The sequence below is a fragment of the Vulpes vulpes genome, chromosome 6, assembly GCF_048418805.1.
Source record: "Vulpes vulpes isolate BD-2025 chromosome 6, VulVul3, whole genome shotgun sequence".
Taxonomy (NCBI): domain Eukaryota; kingdom Metazoa; phylum Chordata; class Mammalia; order Carnivora; family Canidae; genus Vulpes; species Vulpes vulpes.
The window spans coordinates 8,307,846-8,333,379 of record NC_132785.1 but is presented as its reverse complement, the minus strand read 5'-3'; the positions used below and the strand labels follow the sequence as shown (position 1 = coordinate 8,333,379).

General features: G+C 41.1%; 1 protein-coding gene and 1 non-coding gene across 2 annotated transcripts in view; one reads left to right on the top strand and one right to left on the bottom strand.

Moving 5' to 3' along the window:
* TNFSF11 (TNF superfamily member 11) overlaps positions 1-21,213 on the top strand; it is a 31,011-nt gene extending 9,798 nt beyond the window's left edge. The window contains exons 3-5 of the mRNA XM_026009649.2: positions 14,984-15,029; positions 15,110-15,208; positions 19,684-21,213. Coding sequence (XP_025865434.2) covers positions 14,984-15,029; positions 15,110-15,208; positions 19,684-20,105 — 567 coding nt within the window. The 3' untranslated portion in view covers positions 20,106-21,213. The remainder of the gene's footprint in view (positions 1-14,983; positions 15,030-15,109; positions 15,209-19,683) is intronic.
* LOC112928115 (U6 spliceosomal RNA) lies at positions 15,490-15,596 on the bottom strand. The gene has a single exon (XR_003236691.1). It is a non-coding gene; the product is annotated as a U6 spliceosomal RNA (small nuclear RNA).
* Positions 21,214-25,534: the final 4,321 nt, after the last annotated feature.

Genomic DNA, 25,534 nt, shown 5'->3' with positions numbered 1-25,534 from the left:
CCTCTGAGTTTTCTCAGTGGCTGTCTAGATAGTATGACAAACCAGTGTGTACTTAAAATCAGCAACAATGGCAGAATTTTCATTCTTTTAGGGGCATGTTGCAGACTTGGTGCCTCGTTCCAAATAAGTAAGAGATTCGGTACCTGGCAAGCCGAAGGAGGATGATTTGTGGGCAGACAAGAAACCATCAACTCTTCTTATTAAGGCACACAGTTTTAATTATATTTACAGATTAGGATGACTCACGGAATGAGGAGAACTTTATTTTGTTAATAGCACATTTTTTGTTACGGGGCCACAAGATTTAACCCATTATTCATGGTTAATAACATCACACACAGGCAATCCTTTGTAAAGAGTAAGGAGCTGTCATAATACATACCAATGTGTGTTCAGACGTAGAAGATGCCATTTCTTCCCCCAGACAAGAACCAGACAAGAAGATCTTTAAGAAGGAGACGAGCGTTATCCATACCTTATCATTAGAATCAAGCCATGTTTATTAAGCGCACGTACCATGCTAGGCACCTTGCCATAACTTCTCCTGTACCCAAGGACTTATTCTTCTCTTACTGTCGCCAAATAGTGATTTGCCAGCTGTGTTATCCTTTGATGAGAATTATTGGTTAATATGACATTCTCTACGTCTTGCCAAAATAATCAGATTTCTCATTTCTCTTGCCAGTGCTGAAAATAGAATGGGTGTATCAGGCATTTGTAAGTAGGTTTTTATCTTAGTCTTAATTCTAATATAGATATTGAGTGAACCCGTAAAAGAAAATTACATGTGAGGTTTCAATCATTATTGAAAGATCAAACCCATCCAGTGGTAACAAATGCTAGACATAAGCACAATATTACATTATATGTGTGCAAAAAGTGGTGTTTACCCAGCCCGTCTTTGGTCAGACAAGTAATGCTGTTTTTCCCCCTTTTTTGTTTGTGGCTGGGCTTTCTTGGCTTTTTTTCCCCTTTAGCACAGAACTCTGAAAGCCTCTTAGTGATCCAGCCCTACCAACCACAATTTACAAAGTCTATCATAACAGTCTATGACAATAAAGAAAACACTAGTACAAATATGGTGTCCAATTTATAAAGAAATTCTTGTTTCCAGCTTTGGCAGCCTCTCTGGCCTCTGCTAGCCCGAGGAGTGGAGTGGTGAGCTCAGGCCTGGGCAGGGGAACTTGGCCCTTAGATCTCTCGGCCAGTCTCAGTAGAAAACCATGTATTTATGCACTAAATATACGTTCTGAGCACTCAAGGCTGTGACTCGGCATGATTTTAGTATGCTCAGTTGTTGATTCCACATTGAGTATCCGTTTGTGAAAAACTTCACTGAAACCTACTGTGAAAAATATTTAAAAGAGTGATATGGAAGAGAGAGATTAATGGGGATGTTCAATGAATTCAAGAAGACACCCCCCACCCCAGGATGTGGGAAGGCAGCATGGAGATTTACATGTACATGGATTTTTTTAATATTGGCTTTTAAAATGCTTTTTGTGACTATTCTATAATGTTCTTAACATAAGGGAATGTTTTATTTAATACTTAAGTTAATATATATGTATGTTTGGGAGCAATAAAACTTTCTCCCCTGAAAGAGTTGTCCGATCAGAAGTGTTTAGCAGTCTCAGAATGAATCTGGAAACTCCCGTCAGGATGAGGTTTTGCTCACACTTGAATGTGTCACACATAATGAAGTCTTAAGAATGAAAGAAAAGAACAAATAAATGATTGATGACTTATGGAACTCTGTGAACTAATATTTTTAACTAAACATGGGTCCTCGACCGACTCCTAAAACCAGAGTGTTAGTAGCCTGGTTCTCATTTATCTGATGTCTTAACCAACGTTATATTTGATCATTATTAATATTATAGCCGGAGGGAGTAAGGCCTCGGTACAGATACCGAAGTACAGATAATCTTTGTTGAAAGTTATCTCCATCCAGACTTCTCCCTTTAGGCATGTTTTCCTTGAGTCTCTGCAATTTCACTGCAGATATGAAAAGCCAAAGATGATAATGACTACCAATCACTATCTTCTGCTGGCATATTCGTGACTAACCATTTCCTGGAGTCAGGAAGCCTCTGAGCCTCCAAAGGCTTACTGGAAAATAAGGAGTAAAACCAGAGCCATCATTATTGAACAATTAATTCGTACCTGGAATTCTTATTTCATTCTTTGAGATCAGTACATATTTGGTCTCCTCTCCTACAGGATTCAGAGCATAAATAAAAACTATCTCCTTACATTAAGAATGCTATACCCAAAGATTTTCAATATTTTGATCCGTAAGGAAATATTCACTATTATTTGCCAGTCTATGCTGCTGTAACAAAGAGAACCATCATTCATGAACTAAGTAAGACAGAGGTTTTTTTTTATTTTTTTATTTTATTTTTTTCCTCTCATGCAATAATCTAGGGTTGAGCAGTCCAGGGTTAGCAGGGAGACTCCTCCATCCTCAACTGGAACCTTCCAGACCTTCTTTTGATTCAAGTTGGCTTTTCCATTTGTTACCATTTCCAGACAGAGGGAAGGGAGAGAAAAGGCCAAGAGTGGTAGCTGGGAGCGGAGATACCATTGCATCTATTCTTTTTTCTATTTTTATTTTTATTTTTTATTGGAGTTCGATTTGCCAATATATAGTATAACACCCAGGGCTCATCCTGTCAAGTGTCCCCCTCAGTGCCCGTCACCCAGTCACCCCATCCCCCCGCCCACCTCCCCTTCCACTACCCCTTGTTCATTTCCCAGAGTTAGGAGTCTCTCACGTTGATACCATTGCTTCTAGTAGTATCCTGTTGGCTGGAACTTACACGTAAGACCACACCTGGCTGCAAGGGAGGCTGCACTATATTATTTCTAGCTGAGGAGCCATTTGCACCAAGGCTTGAGGAAGGGAATTGCCCATAACTCACCAGGAAGAGGACGGGCTGCATTCTAGGGACAGTGACCAGTCTCTAATACTCACTAAACCCTATTTAGGCAGGAAAGTAGGCTCACCATATGAGCAGAGTTTACTCCATGAATACATGTCTATGAAAAATTTGAATGGCTAAGATTTTAGTTTCTAAAAGTTAAAGGATTTTAAGATTATTTGGATTCCAGGAGAGAAAGAAATTTAAAAGTGGATTTAACAGAATGCATCTTACTAAAGAGCTTTCAGAGGTTTGTTTAGGCATATACATCTCCACATCTGTGATCTTTGAATGAACTTTGATTGTCACCTGCACAGTTTTTAGTAGGTTTTTTGGATTCAAGAACATTAATTTAAAACCAAAAAATTTATCAGATTAAGTGGTTGTGTTCTCCATATAGACAGCTGATCCTTTAGAATTCTGATGTCAGTTATTACAAGAAGACTACTCCCATTTTAAAAACTAAAGTACAGGGATCCCTGGGTGGCGCAGCGGTTTGGCGCCTGCCTTTGGCCCAGGGCACGATCCTGGAGACCCGGGATCGAATCCCACGTCAGGTTCCCGGTGCATGGGGCCTGCTTCTCCCTCTGCCTATGTCTCTGCCTCTCTCTCTCTCTCTGTGTGACTATCATAAAAAAAAAAAAAAAAAAAAAACTAAAGTACATAAGAAATCAACTAAAATTTGAGTAGATATTAACTGCTTATGAAATTGTAATCATTAGGGTTATTACATAGCCATTATTTCTCACTAGCTTTTTAGTTAAATATGCACATAACAAAAGGGGAAAAAATAACCCCCATTCATTATCACTTTGCCTTTGTATATGAGCATGTGTTCCAAGAAAGTTTCTTGTAAACCCACAAGGAAACTTAGGGTTTGGGGGCACTAGCGTTCCCAAATCAAGATGTTAGTCATGTAGTGGTTTTCCAATGGGATTTCATCTGCGCCATAACAGTTTTGGGAACTGCAATTCAATCAACCCCAATCATATGTAGCATTTATGAAAGCGGTCTTTATGGGAAAGCTGAAGTAGGACCCACAGAATTTTCCTACAAAACCAAGGCCATCCACTGCCTTTTGCCTAACAATCGGCCATTGGCTATGATGTGCTCGATCTCAGGGACACCTAGAGCAAAAGGTAGGAGGGTTTGTAAGAGGGAAATAACAGTGAGTGGCATCATCAAAGATGGTCTGATCAGTGTGCTAGAAGTATCCCAGGATGGATGAAAATATATTTTTGGATTGATTTTCTTAAAGAAACAGAGGTAAGGAAAAGACATGCCTAGAAGAGAGCGTCTAATTATGTGGCTTGAGATCTTGACTTACGATTTTAGAAGTGAATGAAATCCAGGGTCCTTGGCTGGAAGGGAAGGTGGCAAAGGATAGATTGGATTGCTTCCACACAAAGTGGCTCTTCCTAGGGGAAATAGAAAGAATCATGCTCCCTAGAACAGTGTTTCCGAACCCTGCTTGGCCTTAAGAATCACTTTGGGGCCTTGCTTAAGAAATCAAAGGCTCCCAGATTGGTCACAAAGATTTGGTAGCTCAGGAGTAGACATTGCGATTTCAGAAATCTTCTCTGAGATGGGCTGTCTTTAAAGAAAGGCTTCAGGGTGGGAACAGCGATAGCACCTGGGACCAAGGAGGCTTTCTAAACGTTCTAAGAAGATGTGAGAGCCCTTTGGTGAATTTAAGTGACTATATGTGAGAAGTAGGAGCAAGCCTGTGGTATGGAAATGTGGGTTTTGAAAGTTGAAGAGAGCAGTGGTGCAGCTAAGATGATTAGACAGATGTTTGTTTGAACCTTTTGAAATTCAGGGTCTGAGAGAGTTCTGTTCTCTCATAGCTTCCTCATCACGAGGGTGCTGCCCTGACCTCCAGTCTTTGCCTCTCAAGAACACTAGGTAGTATTAGCAGTGATGGTGGAGGTAAATACGATAATGATGTGTATATATTGGGGTGCTTACACTCATCAGAAAGTTTTGGTGAACTCAGAACCTCTTCCTCCGAGTGTCTATACCTGCGTCTTATCTGAGGGAACCCTTTCACGGTTAAAGACCATCATCTCCCTCACCCCACCCAGAAGCCAGAAGATGGTTTCACACTCTCCATCACTAACTCTTCACCCTGCCCCCATCCTATGAATTCAAAGCCTTCAACTACTTCTCTCTACCTAGTTCCTACTGTTGTCACCTTAATGAAGGTGTCACCATCATCGTTTCTTGCCCAGGTCACTGCAGGTGGCCACCCCATGTGTGGTCTCACTGCTTCTGGTTCCTCCGCTCCACAGCTGAGTGACTTCTAAAATGTAGATCTGAACACGTCTCTTACTTTCCTGCTTAAATAATTGTTCGGTGGACCCCTGTAACCCACAGTAAAGTCTGAACTGCTGAACGCACAACACAGACCCTTTTGTGCTCTGGAAACCCTCATTCTAACCCCGGCCTCTCCAGGTTCATTACCTTGTACACCGTCCCATCACCCCTCCCAGCTTGTGCTCAGTGACCCTAGCACAGTAAAATGTTAGAAGTTCCCTGACCTGGCTGTGCTCTTCCCCCCTCTGCTTCCTTGCTGCGATCCTAAGCAGAGTGAGGGCAATGATGATATCCCTCCTGGAAACACAGCACCCTCAGCACTCCCTGGGAGTCCTGACCCCCCAGAAGCCATCAGGAAACTTTGTGGAATGGATGGATGGGTGAATGAAAGACGGGCATTTGTGTGTGGTCCTTTAGGTTATTCTAGGCCTTTCCTGCATAGTCGGGTCTCAACTGTCTTTCAAAATTCAACTCAGGCATTACTTCTCAAAGGAGGCCCCCACTGATGCCTGCCTGCCCCCTTCTGGGTTAGAAGCTTCTCTCATGCATGCCCAGAGCTTCTTTATTCACCCCTGTCATACAGTGCATCCATTGCAGGAGCCTGGGGTGGGTCTGTCTCCTTCAAATGTGAGCTTTGCAGGACAGAGACTGCATGATGTTTAGTTTCTCTCCTCAGCGACAGGCACATAGTAGGTGCTCAAGCGAAAGTTTGAAGAACCCGTTTCATGAGTGAGTGAGTGAGCTCTGCTCATCCCTGCTCTTGGTGTCATGGGATGGCCACTTGTTTGATGTTGCCAGAGCTGGCCACATTATGCGTGCTCAGAAAGATTCACAAAGGGCTGGAAGTCACTCCCAAGGGTGATTCTTGCCCTGCTTCTTGGAGGGGGCAGTTTCTGTCTTTGGAGCATGAACATGTTAAAAGGACCTTGAAGCTGGAGGACCCTGGCTGGCCACCCTGCCCCTTCCTCCCTGGCCTCATTTGTCCACAGAGGCTGGCCTGGTGCCTCTGATCCTCTTGGAGTGGTATTCCTAGCCGTCCGATACTTTGAGGAGGGTCTGTGAGGGTATAAGCCTTCTTTGGAGGCATGAGGCTCTGTGAATGTCAAAGCTCTGCCAGTGTAAGGTGGCATTATTGTTTCAAGTGGCAGCAGAAAGCAGGGACCGTGTGGACAGCACAGCTAGCCCAAGAGGCCAGGCTGCAGCTACTCTGTAAGGCTCTTAGATTAAACTTTGTAAATGGGTACTCTAGTGCAAGACGTTTTGAGATTGGTCTCTTTATGAAGACAAATATTGCTGTCATAAGGCTACTTTATGAAAACTCTAGGGGACCCTTAACTGTGGCAGAAGGTTCCTCATTTAAACCATGAAGGTTAAACAATAAAAACTAATTTTCTATTCCCAGCGTAGCCAGCACACTGCCAGGAAAGCATCACTCTGTTTTAGGAAAACAAGGGCACGCTCTTCTTCAGCCCTTGGGTGGGGAGGCTACATTTTCTGTTTGCGAAGACGTGTCTTTTCCAATCAGCAGACTTGGGAGACTTTTGGGAGAAAGACACCCCCCCCCGCCCCCGCACACACGAGTGTGCTTGGGTGGGAAGAGGAAGAGACCAATGTACAGCTTGGTGAAGTTCTTCAACTGAGAAATTTCCAGAAGTAGTCATGGGATGCTGGTGGCTGATTGAGTTAGGGGGCAAACAAATTAGATGTTTGAGAGGTGGGATGCTCTAGCCACTGGCCTGCCTCCCCTGCTGCTAGCTGGACCATTGGACCCTGTCCTTCTCCCTTGCCCCAGGTGGGGATGATCAGAAGCTTCCCTTCACCCTTGCCATGCTCCTCTCCTGGCCTGGTGCCCTAGAGGACTCTGCTTTAGGACACCTGGGCTGGGAAGCACAGGCCCTGCTCTATCCTTCATAACCTGTAGGTAGGTGATAGAGTGCTCAATGGACCCCACTCTTAAATTTATTTCCCTGAGGATATTTTGAACTATTACCTAACAGTTCATAAGGAACTATGGGGTCCCCATCTTCATCCAAGTGCATATAAAGTTTCCCCCCCTATCCTGTGGATTAAGAGGTTAGTATGAGCTTTAGGGGAGGGAGGAAAGCAACACGCTGAGACACCTATATTATTTCTGTCTATTTAATTGCTCCACAACACCTGGGCCTTCTTCCTGTGGGTGGACATTCTTTCTGTGCCTTGTAAACCAAGAATACCAGGAAAGTAAAACCTTTACAAAAAAAGACGAGGTGCTGATAAGACGGTAAGACTTCTGAGAGCGCTTGGAGACAAAGTTGGTATGAATCAGAGGGCGGGATACTGGCAGTGAGGGCTGACTCTAAGTAGCTCTGTGTGGCTGGCACCTGTGGGGTCCCACAGTGACCTCGGCGGTGGGGTTTGAGAGCTCAGGGGAGGAAGAGCAAAAGAGCCTGAAGCAGTAACCAGGACCTCTTGCAGGGCCTTATGAGCCCAGGTCAAGAAATGTGGGCTTGCTCCTGAAGTCTGTGGGCAGCTCCTGGAGGATTTTGAGAGAAGGAGCGTGCTCCTCTGTGTGCTTTAGGATGCTCCAGCAGCCATGGATCTGTTTGAGGACAGCAGGAGACTGGGAGAGGAGGTAGGAGGCTATTACCTTAATCCCAATGAGAAATGATGAACTCTTGAAGGAAGGCAGTTGTACTTGGTGGAGAGGAAGGGGATGGATCTCTGAGCTGTTTACGTGGTGGAAGTCTGCAGGACTTCTCTGCAGGAATAGGAAACTGGCTATTCATTTTCAGAAACAACCCATGTGTGGCATTCATGTGCTAACTCGGCTGATGAATACACTATTCTTGTAACTTGGTTGGAGAAGAATTACATGAAGGGTATCATTAAGATGTTAAAATGAATGCATTACATATGTTAACAAGTGTATGAACCCGGTATTATATCTGGCAAACGGGGTGTTAAATCCTTGTTCAACCAGCCAGATGTCCCTGCAGCTGCTACTGGTACTGCAGAGGGAGGCAGCCACCTGAGACCCCAGCTATGAGCTGGTGCCAGTGGTTTCCGAAGCATCTGGCTGTACAAATTGCTTCTTCTATGCTCTGACTGACAGGCACTACGTGGATCACACAATTCGCGTCACAATGCACAGGTGGGATTTTCAGTCTGATAACCCCAACCTCCAGCAACTTGACCTCTTCAGGAAATTTCTATAGCTAGGCATGTCCTCCGTTAGGAGCTTAAATCGACTTATATCATTTCGTAAGATAACAAAGCACTGCGATCAAGCAAATAAGACCATTTTAATAAACCTTCACTCTTGAATTGGAATGCTGTCAAAGTCCTGTTTGGGGCAGTTGTCCAACTGAATTTGCAAAAGCAGGCTTACCATTTGCCTGCTTAAATGTTTAAATTACCTGGAGCAAAATTTTCACAACTACCCAAAGGAACTGAAAATACTTATAGGTGTTTGTATTTATTCTTATGGAGTACAATCTCTCCCAAGCGGCTTTGATTTATCAAGATTGAGCCAGTTCTGAGATGTCTCTCACCTCCCTACTTTTGGTGAAAGACCAAAATGTTTCAAATATTTGGTGGAATATTTTAGGAAATATTTTAGACGATATTTGAAAGAGCCCGTGCCAACATACTGAAGACCCCAGTTTGCTCTCTTCAAACTGACCCTACCACACTCTGGGTATTGTGCTTCTTGGGATGTTGCAGTTGGGAGAAGCCAAAAAGAAGCAATCCTGGAGACCACAGTTACACAATCACATCGATCTTTTGTGTGCTTTCTTTCCTGGAGGAGAAATTGTGAAATCACATTTTTCTATGCATGAAATACAAGTCAAAATTATTAAAAAAAAAAAAAAAAAAAGAATTGGTTGTTTTCTTGTCTTTTTAGATGTACTCTGACAGCAAAGATGAAAGGTTAGTGCAGTCCAAATAGGAAACTACCACAATGAGAAGATGAAAAAATGTTGTGAAATGTCCTCATCCCTATTGTTTTTAGACTTTGGAGAGGGGGTGACAGCAGTTTCAAACCAGTAATGCCTGGCTGGGGCATCGCAGGCTTGTCAATGGGGACAGCGTCCGCTAGGTGGCAGTACGTCCGAGGGTTTCTTGCATCCTGGATTTGGCAGCAATTTCTTTGGCTGCCTCCCAGTCCTTCGCTTTTCCTTTTTGTTTGGAAGGGTTAAAGGAAGCTATCATAATTGAGGCCCATAATTATGCATAAAAATGCATAATTTTGCTGAAAAGCCCACGTGTTACAGTGTGGCCATAAAATAAATTCATTCATTCATCTGAGTTTTCTTAGTCACTTACAGGTAATGATCCCAGTTGTCATGGGTAGTTTATGGAATCCAGGGGGCAATTCTTCTTGTCCTTTGCACGTAACAGACGCTAAGCCTGCTGTATTCTGAGGAAGCAGATCACTACTGGTCCTCCTGTGGAGCAGACATTGGGGTGTCTTCTGTGGCTCTTGGTGGAGAGGTGAGGGGAAATTGCAGGGAAGACTGTGCCAGCCTTCCTCACCTTAAAAACTGTCCCTGGCTCGTGCCAAAGGCTGTTTGCTACGAGGCATGTCAAAGGCCTATCACCTTTGGTGCGAGGCACCTATCCTTTATGATAGTGTAGACCACATATGCACTGGATGGTTATCCAGAGAGTTAAATTTTTTTTCTTTAACTTACAGCTGGATTTACAATAAGATAAACACACATAATATTCTAAGAAAGATCTCTTTAATCTGAATAATTTGTTCAGAGGAAAGGAGTTGGGATATTCTTTGTAGTGTTTTCCCCAGATTAGATGATCAGATCGTTTTGAATTCAAGGAAACCAGAAGCAATGTCTGAAGGATAAGATTTGGGAATAAAGAACTGTAAATTTTAAGACACTCTAATTAGCGTGACAGATGTAGAGGACTAGAGTGGATGAAAATAAATGTAAATGCACAGCTTAGAAAATAAATGGAATTGTCAGTTGGGGTGAAGTTTCAGTACTCCTTTTGAAGGGTTTCCTATCATCTTGAAAATTAAAAATATTAGGGAGGGGGGCATTCAAGACACATCTGTGCTTGGTATATACATAGCAAAGTACCCGATCTTTGAGAAAAACGGCATAACAGAGTAGCTCCTGCTGTGTGGGGTGGACTCGACAGTCACGTTTGGAGGTGGGTGCAGACCACCCTCACACCCAAGGTCTGCAGGCCATAGTTTGGGCGGTTCACCAGCCAAGCCCTGAACATGGCTCAGCCAATTCTGAGCCAGTTGTTTTCTGAAGACCCTGGGAGTCCTGAGATCATTTATCCTGATGTCAAGGCTCCTTTTTGTCCGATTTTCCAGGCAACCTGCAGGTACTCGGCAGCTAGACCCCAGTGAAGATAAGCCTCCTTTCAGACTTAGGTTCTCCAGTTGGAGCTTTATAAATTAGACTGAAAAAAATAAAGATTAATAAAAGAAGAGCTTACACATTTATCGAATATAAGTTCCTATGAAATGAAGACCAGAAGAAACTGTTACCTAACTGGCTTTTATACTAGGTTTGTGGGAAAATGTGATAGGACAAAAGGATCTGAGATCAGGGCAGGAAACTGGGGAAATCTTAACAAGGCCTGTTCCTTCCTGTTATTCCCGGCGTCCTTACATCTTAGAGATAAAGATGCTCCCTCCTTTCTATCAGGTAGGAGGAGAGCACCTCTCACAGAGGGTCCTATGGCCTGCTTCAGAGGAGACGGACCAGGTCAGAGGGTCCTTCCTGCACCTGCCATGTCTCAGATTCCTTCAGCTTAAAATATTAAATATGCCAAGGCCTTGTATTTTGGGGTAGCATGTTCTGAACTCGATGATGGACCGTTGAGACTCTTCTGTGAGCTTTCAGGCATGTACTTGAGGACTACCTCTTGCAAAGGGAGAAGGGTATACAGCTCTGAAAGAGGACTCAGAGGCAGAGGTTCAAGTCCCTGCTTTACTAGGAGAGTCCTTATTTTCTCAGGCTCCATTTCCCAGTCTCAAAAATGAGGTTAGTGATAGCTACCCAGCCGCTGATTCTAACAAGAATCAATATGACAATACAAGGGAAAATTCTTCGTTAGCTACACATACTTTAATTTTCAGTATGAATATATGAAATAGATGGAGGTTGTGAGAATAGAATAAATCTATGGCCAAATAGAGACATGACCAAACAACCATTCGTGGGAGCGCTCAATTAGTAATAATGTTTGTCAATGTCTGCCTCATATTAGAATCACCTGGAGAGATTCTTTAAAAAAAAATACCAAGTCGATATCAGACTAATTACATTAGACTGGCTGGAGCTGGGGCCTGCGTACCCTGGATGTAGTCCTAGAAGAATGTTCTGTTTGTGGTTGACATCAATACACATAAATAACACTGAGCTTGGAGTCAAAAGTTGGGGGTGAGGTAGGGATACAAGAACAGTTCATGAGAATACATTTTTTTTTTGTAGTCTCAGGTTATAGACACATCCTGTACACCCTTTTCACATGGAAACTTCCCCATAGGGTTTCTGAGAGGAATTGCAATTTTGGGGGTGCCTAAGAACAGGTTATACCATGAAAGCAGCCTTATATGATGGGTCTCTAGCTAGAGTTTTAATCCATCCTGGGTGAGGACACATTAGGGTTTTTTTGTTTTGTTTTGTTTTTTGATATTTAGATGGGCTTTCTTTCTTTCCTTTTTTTATTTTTTATTTATTTTTTTATTTTAGAAGTCATTGAAAGTGCTTCGGGGTGCTGATTATTGAATTTTCTTGTAATGAAAAGTTCTGTGATAGCTCTGACCTAGAAGTCACTGATTAAGTGGCAGGAGAAGTTTATTCCCAGGTAGGAAAGAACAAACCTTCCCTGCCCATTTAATCAGTGACTTGAGTCTGCTTGCTTTGTTTGCCTGGGTCTCAACCTTCAAAAAAATTTTAGATCTGCCCATCTCTGGAATCTTTTGGGATGTCAAAGGGATTGCTGTTCTCAAATTGGGGCCCGAGGCCAGCAGCTCTAGCTCACCTGATGAAAATGCAAATTCTCAGGCCCTACCCAAGATCTACTGGGTCAGAAACTCTGTTTCAGCGCACCCTCTGGGAGATGGTGATGCATGCTCAAGTCAAGTCTGAGAACTACCGAGCTAGCACATAAACTCTTCTCTTGTTTTTCTCAGTAAAAGGTGTGTTTTTCTTCATAGAAAAGCACAAAGCAGACATTGGTTGACATATGCCACGCTTAGCTTTGCTTCCTGTCCCCCTCTCCCCTCTCCCTTCTGAGCATGAGTCAGATTAGGAGAGGGAAAATGAAGGGTAGCTTTAAATTTCTGAATTACTGTGTCATCAAGGATTCTATTCCAATCTTTTAAGAGGTAGTAGTCAGGTGAAGAAACATTGCATATATTAGTGTATAAAGATATGCACTATGTATAAAGACATATTATATTGTAAGTGTAGAAATATATATACAATGCATAAGTATATCTCTATTATAAATGCATATATATAATGAATAAAGGTGCCGTGTGTGTGTGTGTGTATAAAGCTATGAAAATATGCACGTGTATAAGATACACACAATGTATGGTGATACAATGTGTGTATATAAATCTCTATTGTAAATACAGGAGAGGCTAACCCAGGAAATTCCAGAAATCTGAGTACTATCGGGAATCCAGAGACCTAGGGGATTGGAGGTCAGCAGGGGAGAAAAATCTTGGCTGGGAGGGAAGAATAAGACCTGCTAAGGAGCAGTGCACTGCACGATGCAGAGGGGGCTGCTACAGTTTGCCCAGAATTTCCCACACGCAGTGCTCCCAGATCCTGCGGTGCGGTGCCCTGGGCCAAGGCCAAAGCAGAGGTAGCCCCGGAGGAGTCCAAGGCTTCTTTGTGAAAGTCAGTCACCCTGTGACTTCTTTAGGTAACAGAAAACAGTTGTACTATCTCCTACAAGGGTCTTTAAAAGTAGAATAGATTCTTTTCTCTCCTGGGAGCCCTGAAGGCAGAGAGAAAAATCAATGTTATCTCTAGAATTCCAAATGTTAATAGTGGAAGTTGTGTTAGCCTCTCTATCTCTCATCATCATCATCATCATCATCATCATCATCATCTATCATCATCTATCAATCATCTACCATCATCTATCATCTCTCTATCGTCTCTTATCATCTTATTCTATCATCTGTCATCTAGCATCATCTATCATCTATTTATCTATCATCTATCTATCTATCTATCTATCTATCTATCTATCTATCATCTATCTCAAATCCCTTCTCTCTAGACACTCAAAGAACTTAGGTTGTATGGCTTAACCTTTTAAACAACACAGGATAGGGCCAGGGGAGTGGGGGAAATGGGTAGCATGGACAGTCAATCCCAGTAATAGAGAAATTAGGAATCTCTCCAAGAGTGTTTCTAGTATCTAGGTATTTGAATTGCCAGACACTCTGCTAAGTGCCTACGTGTATTACCTCATTTAACCTTAAGCCCCACCTTATGATAGAGGTACTATTAGTATCTTTAGTACAGGTAGATAGTTGATAAAGGATTTGAACTGAAGTTAAACTTGATGTTTCACCCACTCCATCTTAGTATTTAATGATAGCTAAGGTCTTGATTCAGATGGGCCTGCAGTTATTTATCTACTGGATCCTTTATTCTCAGCTCTCAAATTGAGATATGCAATTACCTGTGCTCATTACGTACTTGTGTTCTTTGTTTTTCAGCTTTGAATTTCTTTTTTTTTTTAAGATTTTATATATTTATTTGAGAGAGAGAGAGAGTGGGAGCAGGGGGTAGAAGAGAGGAGCACAGGGAGAGGGAGAAGCAGCCTCCCCACTGAGCAGGGAGCCCAATGCCGGACTCAATCTCAGGATCCTGGAATCATGACCTGAGCCGAAGGCAGATGCTTAACTGACTGAGCCAACCAGGCTCCCCATTCTGGTTTGAGTTTCTAAACCTCTATTTGTGACAGTATTTTAACTTAATTATTGATACTCTAAAAGTTCTTAGACTTCCATATAGTACTTTAAATACACTGATTTTTTTTTTAATTAAAAAATTGACCATTGAGAGCTAGGCATTACTTGCTTTCCTATGGGTTGAACTTCAGTGCAGTAACAGGAATTCACTAATGAAATAAACATAAAAAGAGCCTCCCTAAAGATTCGAGAGGGTCATATATTTTGTGGTAATTATTATTTTCCTAGTTAACTTCATTTGTATATCTGCTACAAATTCTTAATTATGTTTAATTATTCCAGGTTTTATAATTTACATTGTCTCTTATTTCCTCTTATTGTCCAAAGTATTTTGTTAGATGGTATGTGTGTGGTCTACTTTTTTAAGCATATCAACATAATTCTTTGGGATGAACTTCTCTCTTTAAAAAAAAAAAGATTTATTTATTTATCGTAGAGAGACAGAAAGCACAAGAATGGGAGGAGGGGCAAAGGGAAGGACTCTCAAGCAGACTTCCCATTGAGCATGGAACCTGACGAAGGGCTTCTCATCACCCTGAGACCATGACCTGAGCCAAAAACCAAGAGTTGGACACTCAACCAACCGAGCCACCAGGTGCCCCTGGTTGAACTTCTCTTAGATAGCTACCTAGAACACCAATGAATTTCACTACCTATGTATGTCTGGCCTATTTTGAAGGAAAGAAGATTAATTTATCATATGTCCAACAGTCCTAAACTCTTATGGCTTGACTGGAAGAGTAAATATATAAATAAGATTTTTGTCTTTTTATTTCAGGAATTACAACATATTGTTAGATCACAACACATCAGAGCAGAAAAAGGTAAGCCTGGACCTGTATGAATATGTGAAATCATACAGGGTCCATACTCTTTGGGCTAACAGGGTTTTTCTCATCTCCAGCTATGATGGAAGGTTCATGGTTGGAAATGGCCAGGAGGGGCAAGACTCATACTCAACCTTTTGCTCATCTCACTATCAATGCCACTGACATCCCATCAGGTGAGTTCCATTTACATCCAGCCTGAAAAAAGATTTCAAGAGTCCTTTACCAGTCCATCTGAATACTCAATACTATTATTAGCCAGGTGCTAACATTTTGAGAGCCCTTAACTTCTAGAGCAGAAGAAAGATCATTTGGTGTTCAGTTGATAATCTGTATCATGGAAATAGTTGTTCTTTTTTTTGGTATATGAAAATTTATTGTCATGTTTTCACCACCAAAACTTACAATCTTGATCTTTCCTTCCTTGGTCTTTTCCTCCTCTCTTTGTACAAGGCCAAAAGAGAGAGAACGCTTCACGAATTTGCATGTCATCCTTGCACAGTGGCCATGCTAATCTTCTCCATACTGTTCCAATTTTAGTATATGTGCTGCCCAAGTGAGCATGGAAACAGTTATTCTCAGCTCTGTCAGAATGGGCGTCATCACTCTTCATTTTCAGATCATCAGAATGGGTGCTTATTTTTAATGACTGCCAGTCGAGGTTGCATAAGTGGGGAGGACAGTCTCTTGTTATGTTCATCTGTATTTACCCAAACTAAAGTTGGTACATTCCCACTGCCAACCTATGAAGTGCATGGATTTAACTTCCCCAGAGTTCCAGGCAGAGGCTTAACAGAGTTATGTTTAAGACTTGGCAGTCGCCCTCTAGAAAAGGAGACCAAGTCCTTCTCCAAGGGCTTATTACTTTCTCTGGATAAGAACTTAGCTCAATGCACTGGAGAGCTGATTATCTTTTAGTAATGAGGAAACCCAGAGCTCTGTGCCTACATCTAACCAATGCCCCAGCTATTCCACCCTGTAATCCCCACTGGTCACCCTACCTTGGGATAGATGAACATCAGAAAGGTTAAAAGAAGGGACGCCTGGGTGGCTCAGCAGTTGAGCCTGTGCCTTCGGCTCAGGCCATGATCCCAGATTCCTGGGTTTCAAGCCCCACATCGGGCTCCTTGCATGGAGCTTGCTTCTTCCTCTACCTGTGTCTCTGCCTCTTTCTCTCTCTGTGTCACTCATGAATAAATAAATAAATAAATAAATAAATAAATAAATAAATAAAATCTTTTTTAAGAAAGGTTAAAAGAACATTATAGTAGAGTGTCACTTGACATTATTGTCATTGCATTTGTTCAACATAAACTATGTATCAGGCATTTCATTATATTCATTACCTCTACTCCTTACCACAACCCTGTAAGTGATTATCATTCAGATTCGCAGACAAGGAAACTGAGGTCCACATAGCTTATCTGCTCAAGGTCACAGTGGTAGTAGGATTAGAAGCTGAGTTCCACTCTAGAATCACTCTAGCTGATTCCCATGTCCATGGTTTTTACACTATGGGCCATCATATTAGCACCCTATTAGTACCCTGTGGCCTGTTGGCTTTGTCAGAAGAAAATAAATTCAGAGTTCTTATGTTCTTATTTTCCCATAAGAAGTAGATTCATGTGGTTTTAATAGCAGGGACTCGTGGTCTGACTGCCTGGGTATGAAGCGCCACTGTACTAAGTATTGGCTGTGTGATCTCTTGCAAATTATTGGAATGATTTGTCAATTTTTTTTATGGGGATGAAGATCATATCTATCTCATGAGGTGGCCATGGAGATTTAACAAGGCAATGCCAGAGCATGCTCATATGGAAGCTGGCATATAGTAAGCACCCTGTGAATGCAACTTGTTACTATTATTTGAGTTTTATTAAATAATTATACATGTTCCATTTTGTTCTAAAAATGATTTAAGGCTGGTTTTTCTTGGAGTTAAAAACAAACAAACAAACAAACAACAACAACAAAAACCAAACAAACAAACAAACAAACCAAGTTTTAGTAAATTCTGCAGCCACTATCATAGCATGGGTCACAGATATTTCCTGACTGCAGACATAGAAACTGAGAAACCAATGCTTTGGTGTGTAGCACATTTTCCTGAACTATCTATCCTGTCCCAGATATCTGCTTTATAAACAAATTTTCTCTCTGCACATGTGTATGTGTGCCTTACATTGAAGCTACACTAATTTTCTGAGTGAAAACTATTTTGCATATTAGCAAATGCAATCAGATTAATACTGATATATCAGCTGTTTGTGCTGTGAATGCACTCTGCATTTATCTTTTCAGTTCATTTTAAATGGCATATGATAAATATTACATTACACTGTGTGCCAAAGTCTGTTTGGCAATACCAAGCGTGTTTTAGTTATAAAGCTCTCTCTTCAGGCACCTAGCATCGAACCATTGCCAAAAAGCAAGGCAAAACTCCTAGTTATTTTCTGACAGCTATTGAGTTTGTGACTGAGTGAAATGAAGTAGTGTATACTTCTGTTTAAGAAAATAGCATTTGCTCCTCTGGCTAAGCCAACAACTCTTTGAGTCCATTTATCTCCCAGTTTTGGCCAGTACTAGGATTCTTCAGAGGGAGATGGCTTTAATTTTGCATGTTCATTATTGGCTTCTGTTTTATATTTATTTACATATAAGGAAAAAATCAGAATTTGCCTTCTATTGACTGATAGCGTATGGATTTGCAAAGCTTCTTGAATAAAATGCATTGGGAAGTGTTTTATGAGGCTAGACTACATGGCTTTCTTAAGGTAGTGGCTCAGGCTAAATATTTGGAGACAGCCTCTTCCCTAGCACCTAGTGGAGACACCCCAGAAGGAATGAGGGGTTGGGGTAAAAGGTCATCAGCATACTTTGTTAGTCATGGAAACCCGGGCTTGCCATGTGAGGTCCCTCAACTTGATCACAGTATTATTTCTCTTTGTGTCTCCCACTTTTCTCTATTCTTGAGACCTCCCTTTTTTTTTTTTTTTTTTTTTACAATGATAGCTTCCCTCCTTTTCTCCTCTACATGCTGTGTGCGGTCCATTCTTTGTTCCAGCAGTTCCCCTCACTGACAATACTCTCTTCCTTTTCTCAGCCCATCTGTATTTGATTGAAGCCTTCCATGTCCTCTGGCTCCAGCGTCCCCTCATTGGGCTGAGTGCTCCTGATTGCCATTAATTTCTGCAGCATTCACTTGGCAGTTGCTTGGCTGAAGTTCAGCTAAGTGCTGTGTGACATACAGCAATGAAATATTGTATTTTCCATTTTATAAGTTTATTTCTTATTTTCTCCCCTATTACTGCTAAGTGCTTTGAAGCTATACTGCTTGATAAAATTCTTAATTACGGGCAGAGTGAATCCAAATAGAAAACCTCACACAGATATTTATTGAATCAACCAAATGAATCTGTGAATGGATGAGTTTAATGAATAAAAATAGAGATATGTTTAGTAGGGAATATGGACACTCCTTCCAATTGACTAGCTAACAGTGGGGGTGATATGTGGTCAAGGTTTCTGTCTTTTCTCCCCTCTATGTATCATATTCTTTTCTTGCCTCTCCAGGCTATATCTATGAGCCCTCATCCATTCCACTGAGAGTAGACTTTACCTTAGTCATTCTCTTTCTCTCTGTTAAGAGTCATCATAGGAGATAAACTATAAGACAAGACATTAATTGAGAGAAGAACTAAATATAAGAGTAGGGTAAGAACATAGAAACATGGAATAATTTTAGATGGGAAACATCTTGAATTTTGTTTGCTCTGTCAATGGGTTAGGTGACTGTTTATTATCAGCCTGGAGGATTTAATTTTCTCGTGTTTGTGGGGCTGTGATGAATAGTCTTGCGGTCTCATCCTGAATCACTTGGGACCATGGGTTGATACTTACATTTGGAATGATATTTACATTTGGGGTGATATTTGTGCTCTGGATGCTTCAATCTGGGATAATCTGGGGTAGAACCTCCAATGAAAAAGAAAGAAGTGTGCAAAAGTGGGTCCTGGAGGCAGCAGTGCCTGTACTGGCTTCTCAGGCTCGCTTTAGTGCCCTCCTATGGAGCTCAGGAAATATACTGTCCTTGGACAGGAATTGGAACCATTGGAATCAAGCAAAGTCTGGAAGTTCTCTTCCTATACTTGTCTGTTGCTTTTCTGTATCAACTGCCTTTGGCTTATTCTCTGTCTTCAACCTTAAATGATCTTCCTGATTCTGTTGTCTGAATCCTGTACCTATTTTAAGTTCTCAGGCTCAGTAACAATTCAACAAAGTCATTCTTGATTCTTCTGGAAAGAACTAAGCTCTCTTCCTTTGAATTCCCATAGCAATTATCTACACCTTTGCTCTCAGGGTTCATGTCTTGCTTCTTAACTGAGAACATACCATACCTATCGGTCGTGTACCATAGGCTCCTTGAGGGAAGGAAAACTGAGTTTTTATCTTTGTCCTCTCTCAGGCTCCTAGTAGAGAGCTCTAGGGACATCTTCATGTATTTCTGCCCTTTTAGAAAATAACTTCTGAAAAAGTACTCTCCCTTTGGAACAATAACGGTTATGCTATGTTTTTCTCCAACCTTATGGAATCATGAAGATGTCCTTGTTGAAGGGGTGCATTTTAAAACATGTACTTTTTCACTCCTCAGGTTCCCACAAAGTGAGTCTGTCCTCCTGGTACCATGACCGAGGTTGGGCCAAGATCTCCAACATGACTTTCAGCAATGGGAAACTAATAGTTAACCAAGATGGCTTTTATTTCCTGTACGCCAACATTTGCTTTAGACATCATGAAACTTCAGGAGACCTCGCCACAGAGTATCTTCAGCTGATGGTATATGTCACTAAAACCAGCATCAAAATCCCGAGTTCTCATACACTGATGAAAGGAGGTAGCACCAAATACTGGTCAGGGAATTCTGAATTCCATTTTTATTCCATAAACGTTGGAGGATTTTTTAAGCTACGATCTGGTGAGGAAATAAGCATCGAGGTATCCAACCCATCACTACTGGACCCAGATCAAGATGCAACATACTTTGGGGCTTTTAAAGTTCTAGATATAGATTGAGTCCCATTTTATGGAGTATTATTCTGTATTTCCTAGGATGTATGGAAAATTTTTTAAACAAGGCAAGAAAGATGTATATAGATGTGAGACTACTAAGGGGTATGACCCACAATGATACAAGAAGACTCTTTCCATGCTTTTGACTCTGTAGCGAGCATGTGTATTTACAGCCCATGGGAGAGGTTGGAGTAAACTGTGTTACAGTCTAAAGGCTTTCTTACATAATGGCTTTTAAATTTTGTAATGAATTCCTAAAATTATACCAGATTAGAGCAATTATGGTTGCCTTTATATGAAACTGTATTTGACTATGGGAAGGGCTAATTCTCTGGATCTAGCCTGTGGTTATGTGCCACTTTGCAGCTTAAGTGGAGAGGGTGTCACCTAATGCCAATGGATGATCATCAGAAGGGGTAAGTTCCTTTGAATTGTTACATCATGCCGGAACCTGCAAATAAATACTTTTTCTAATGAGGAGAGAAAATATATGTATTTTTATATAATATCTAAAGTTATATTTCAGATGTAATGTTTTCTGTGCAAAGTATTGTAAATTATATTTGTGCCATAGTATTTGATTCAAAATATTTAAAAATGTCTTGCTGTTGACATATTTAATGTTTTAAATGTACAGACATATTTAACTGGTGCACTTTGTAAATCCCCTGGGGTAAACTTGCAGCTAAGGGAAAAAAATGTTGTTTGCTAATATCAACTGTATTATACTTCTTTACTCTTTTAACTTAATAGATTTTTCAGACTTGTCAAGTCTGTGCAAAAAAAGTAAAATGGCTGCCTTGAATAATAAGCAGGATGTTGGCCACCAGGTGCCTTTCAAATTTAGAAGCTAATTGACTTTAGAAAGCTGACATTGCCAAAAAGTATACATAATGGGCTACTGGAATCTGTCAAGAGTATTTATATAATTATTGAACAGGTGTTTTTTCTACAAGTGCTGCAAATTGTAAATTTTGTGGGTTTTTTACGGAAAAGTTATCAGTGGCTTATCAGCAAAAAAAATCCCATTTTTAATATAGTAGATGATATTTTATACTGTACAGTAAAAACATTGCCTTTGAATGTTAATTTTTTTGGTACAAAAATAAATTTATAAGAAGACCTGCCTTTGTGATGTTGTGCTTTTCTTTCATGTCTGTCTTACTCTGTGACCCCATTCTCTCCAATATGCTATTTTGGCTTTTATCTTTCCAAAGGTTAGCGGGAGAAATGCAGATTTAATTAAAAATTAGGAACAGATTCAATTAAATTAATGAACCTCAGAATTTGAAAAATAATTTACAAGGGATATGCATGCAAGAAGGTAGCCAGATAGAAAATAGAGGCTTCTTCACTTGAAAGAGAAAAGTTTATGTTATGCTTTTGTCACGAGAAAAAAAAAATAGTGTTGTGCATGAGTTCATAATGCCCTGCAGAACAACTGACCTGGAGGAGCCCTTGAACATTTTATAGCTTACTATGGTGAGGAAGCATTAGCAATGGACTAGATGCTCGACTTCATGGAAATTTCTGTGGGGGAGCTGTCCCAACCCATGCTGGTTACTCATGTGAGAGAGATAAAAGACAACAAGCAACTTGGGAAGGCACAGGAAGCCGTAATTTAAGGCACTTGACATTCGTGGATAAATGTTTCTTGATGGTTGTGAAGAATAGAAGGAGAAGAGAAATAGCAGATGTTAAAGAAGAAATTGTACATTTTAAGCAGCAAAGCTATGATCGTAGGACTCAATCACTGCCCAAAATACACCTATTGTTTTAAACCTACCCGTAAATCTGAGGTAGATTGGCACAAAATATGATTGCATATTCCAATCGCTGAGCCTTGGTTGGAGGAAAAATGAATTTTGATAGGCAATCAGAATTTCTCCACTCTCTGTTGACACAAAATCTTGTTATATAAAGAACCTTATTAGCTGCCCTGGCTCCTATAAGGTGATTGTCATTTCCACGGGTGAATGACATTCATTCATTTGTTCCACGTTATTTACTGAGCACCAACTATGTACTAGACACTGTACCAGGCACTGGGGATCCTATGGCATCCTTTATGACCTTAAAGAGTTTCCATCCTAATAGGGAGGAGCCTCCTAGAGTGTAGTAGGGGAGCTCCAGGGTATGTAGAGTGCGCTGTGGCATCAGAGAGAGGGCCATTGAACCCAACATTAGGAATCCGAGAAGGTCTAGAAATTAAATTGGGCTGAATACAAGGTGGGCTGAAAGGCTTCAAAAGTAGATTTAGAGTAGAATATCCATTACTATTTTTAACTTAGAGACAACTAACTTGCAATCTCTCAAAGATGAGCTAAAATCCAAAGTCTAGGGATGGAAAGAACCTACGATCTCGTGAGACAGTACATGGTAGCCCCATCCAGACTGGGAACTAACATGGTGGATGGTCTGCAATGCTAAGGGAGACCCTCTGCAGAAAACCTTGAAAATCCAACCTGACTGTAATGTGATTTTGCATATGTTAACAACCTGGCAGGTCAGGGATTTTTAGAGCTTTGCTGGAATGAATCTATGACTTCATGAAATGTTGGTATGAACTAGCCTATTCCTTGAAGGAGTCAACTGTAACAAGAGGATGTGCCAAGGGTATGGAGGTATGGAAAAGGCTTTTCCACTGTTCTAGTGATGCTCAAGGCTTTCCAGGATCTGAGGAGGAGGATCTAAAATGCAGGATTCAATACCTGACTTTCCCATTCACACACTACTTTTACTCCTGCTTTTTCTTCTCACTCACCCCCTTTCCCACTTCCACTCTTCTTATGTGTTTTAATCTTTTTCTTTTTTCTTTTCTCCACACCCCCAATCCCTGGCCCTTGCCTCAGAGGACCATCTCATTTCTCTGGTGGCCTCTGAGGAAGAAGGAGGCTGCTGCATCTGACTGAGATGGAACCAGATCCTATCAACACTCAGCAACAACAAAGTAAATGTGCTGAGTGACAAGATCATGTCAGAAAACCAACACATACTAGATGCTCTAGCAAATGGAATTGTCGGCTCAGTGTAAACTTCCCATTTCCATCTTCGTCCCCACACATGCCAAATCTGAAGGAAGGAAAGCATACAAAATCTGAAGTCCTCTGTCTTCGTGAGTCAGCTTTTACAAATACACCAGATTCACGCACGCTTGCATCTTTTCAAAACCCTGCATGTGCAGTAATTCCTGTTCAGTGGAGTTGGTTTCCTCCATTTCCTTCTGCTTCCTTTTGTCTCATTCGTTTCATCAGGCCATCATAGAAAAGTACCCAAGAAGATGGCCTGTTTCCCCAGTGACTCCAGTGGAGATCTGAACACCTCGTATTTTGTCCTGTTTCTCGGTGTCGACTTGTTGATTTGGCTAGGGACAGTGGCATGGGGTCCTACGTTACATTTTGGGGACACAGCTCTGACTCAGCTTGCATTTGCACATGTAGCCTGTGGAGCCATTCAGGGCACGTCAAGCATGTGCTAGCTTCACTTTTGGCTTTGTTAATCGATTCTCTAGCTTCTTTGCTATGAAATTGAAATATGTTTCCCAGAAGCTGCATTTATAAATGCTAATTAGTTATTGATTCACATTATTATGATTTAGGCTTGTGTCACTTTTTACAATAAAAAATTTGTACACAGTAAGTATTAGATTTTAGCTATAAAACAGAAATCTATCCTTTTGATTAGTAACACTTTTATGATACCTCTACTCTTCTACTCTTGTAATTGAAAATTTCTATTTCCTAATCATTTTCCCTCACCTCCCCTCTCCTTTGGTGACTGATCTTCTTTTCAGGAGTTTGTCATTACCACATCTTGGCCAGTACTCCAGCTATTTGCAGTGACAGTCTCTTTGGTGTATCAGATGTGGACCAGTTGTAACATTCATATTGCTACTGGCTTTCAATGTTTATAGAGAAATCCTGTAGAATCTTCTTTTCTGAAAATTCAAAGAGGTATCTCTTCCTTTTGGCAAAGGAATGAGCTAGTAGCTACTTCATTAGTAGCACCCAGAACTAAGAACCTGGGGATCAGGGCTTGCTTCAGAAACAGTTACTTCTCCTAAAAATGTAATAGATATTTTAAAGTTTCTTATGAGGTTCCCTTATGAACATACCTAAAGTCATGGTATGTTGTCATCTTGGGCAAAACACATTTTTTCCCCTTTTTCTATGGATTCTGCACAAGCTTTATTTTCTCGAAGTCCTGATCTTAATAATCTTACGTTTGTGGAGGGCACCTGAGTGGCTCAGTTGATTAAGCATAGCATCCAACTCTTGATCTCAGCTCAGGTCTTGATCTCATGGTTGTAAGTTCAAGCTCCGCATTGGGCTGCACTTAAAAAAAATTCTTATGTTGGTAGAATGAAAACTTCTCATAAAATGTACACATCTTTCAAAAGATAGATTACGAGTTTGAGTGTCAGCTAGATCCAGGACTGGAGTCTGAGCTCTGCTGCCTGGTAACCTTGGGCAGGTGGTCACCATTTGCATTTTGGCTTCCTGCCTTGTAAAGCAGGAGTCAAGCTCCCTGCATTGACAGTTTGTAAGGACTGGCACACGGGAGGGGCTCAGCAAATCAGGGCCACCATTATTATCTTTTCATCCCATTTGCTAGACCCTTGGCCCCCAGAGTAAAGCACGTATTTTATCTTTTTTCTATAGCTGCCATGCATGGCCATATTGAGCAAGGCACTGAGCTACGCACTAAAAGGGACACTAGGATAGATATTACATTAATTTTCTGGGGCTGCAACACGTAGCAATTACACAAATTGAGTGGCTTTAAACAATAGAAATTTGTTCTCTAAAAGTTCCGGAGGCTGGATATCTGAAATCAAGGTAAGGCCATACTCTCCCTGAAGATTTTAGGAAAGAAACTTTCCCTAGGATTTTGACAGGTTCAGCAGTCTTGTCCCTGGACTTGTAGTTGTATTTCTCCAATCTCTGCTTCTATCATCATATGGGCCTTCTTCCCCGTGTGCCTGTGTGTCTCCAAATCATCCTCTCTTCATAAGAACAACAGTCATTGGATTTATACCCTAATACAGTATGACCTCATCTTACCTTGATTACATTTGCAAATACTCTATTTCCATATAAGATCACATTCACAGGTTCTGGGTGGACATGAATTTTTAGGCGAAACTATTCAACCCAGTACAGTTATCAAGGAACATAGAGTTCAAGAATGAAATAATATCTGCAAATCAAACTATAATTAAACTAGAGTAAATTAATGCCATAACAGAAGCACGAGCAATGATGCTGCTAAATGTATCTAACACAGTGAGGGTTTGTTTCATTGAATATGAATGAAATCATATTGGATTCGATTAAGTATGATGTGTTTCTGTTCACTGCTGATTTTCATGAGACTATGTTGGGATTAGAACAGGCTGCTACGTGCCCTCTTACACCTCCCCAGCCTGTGAC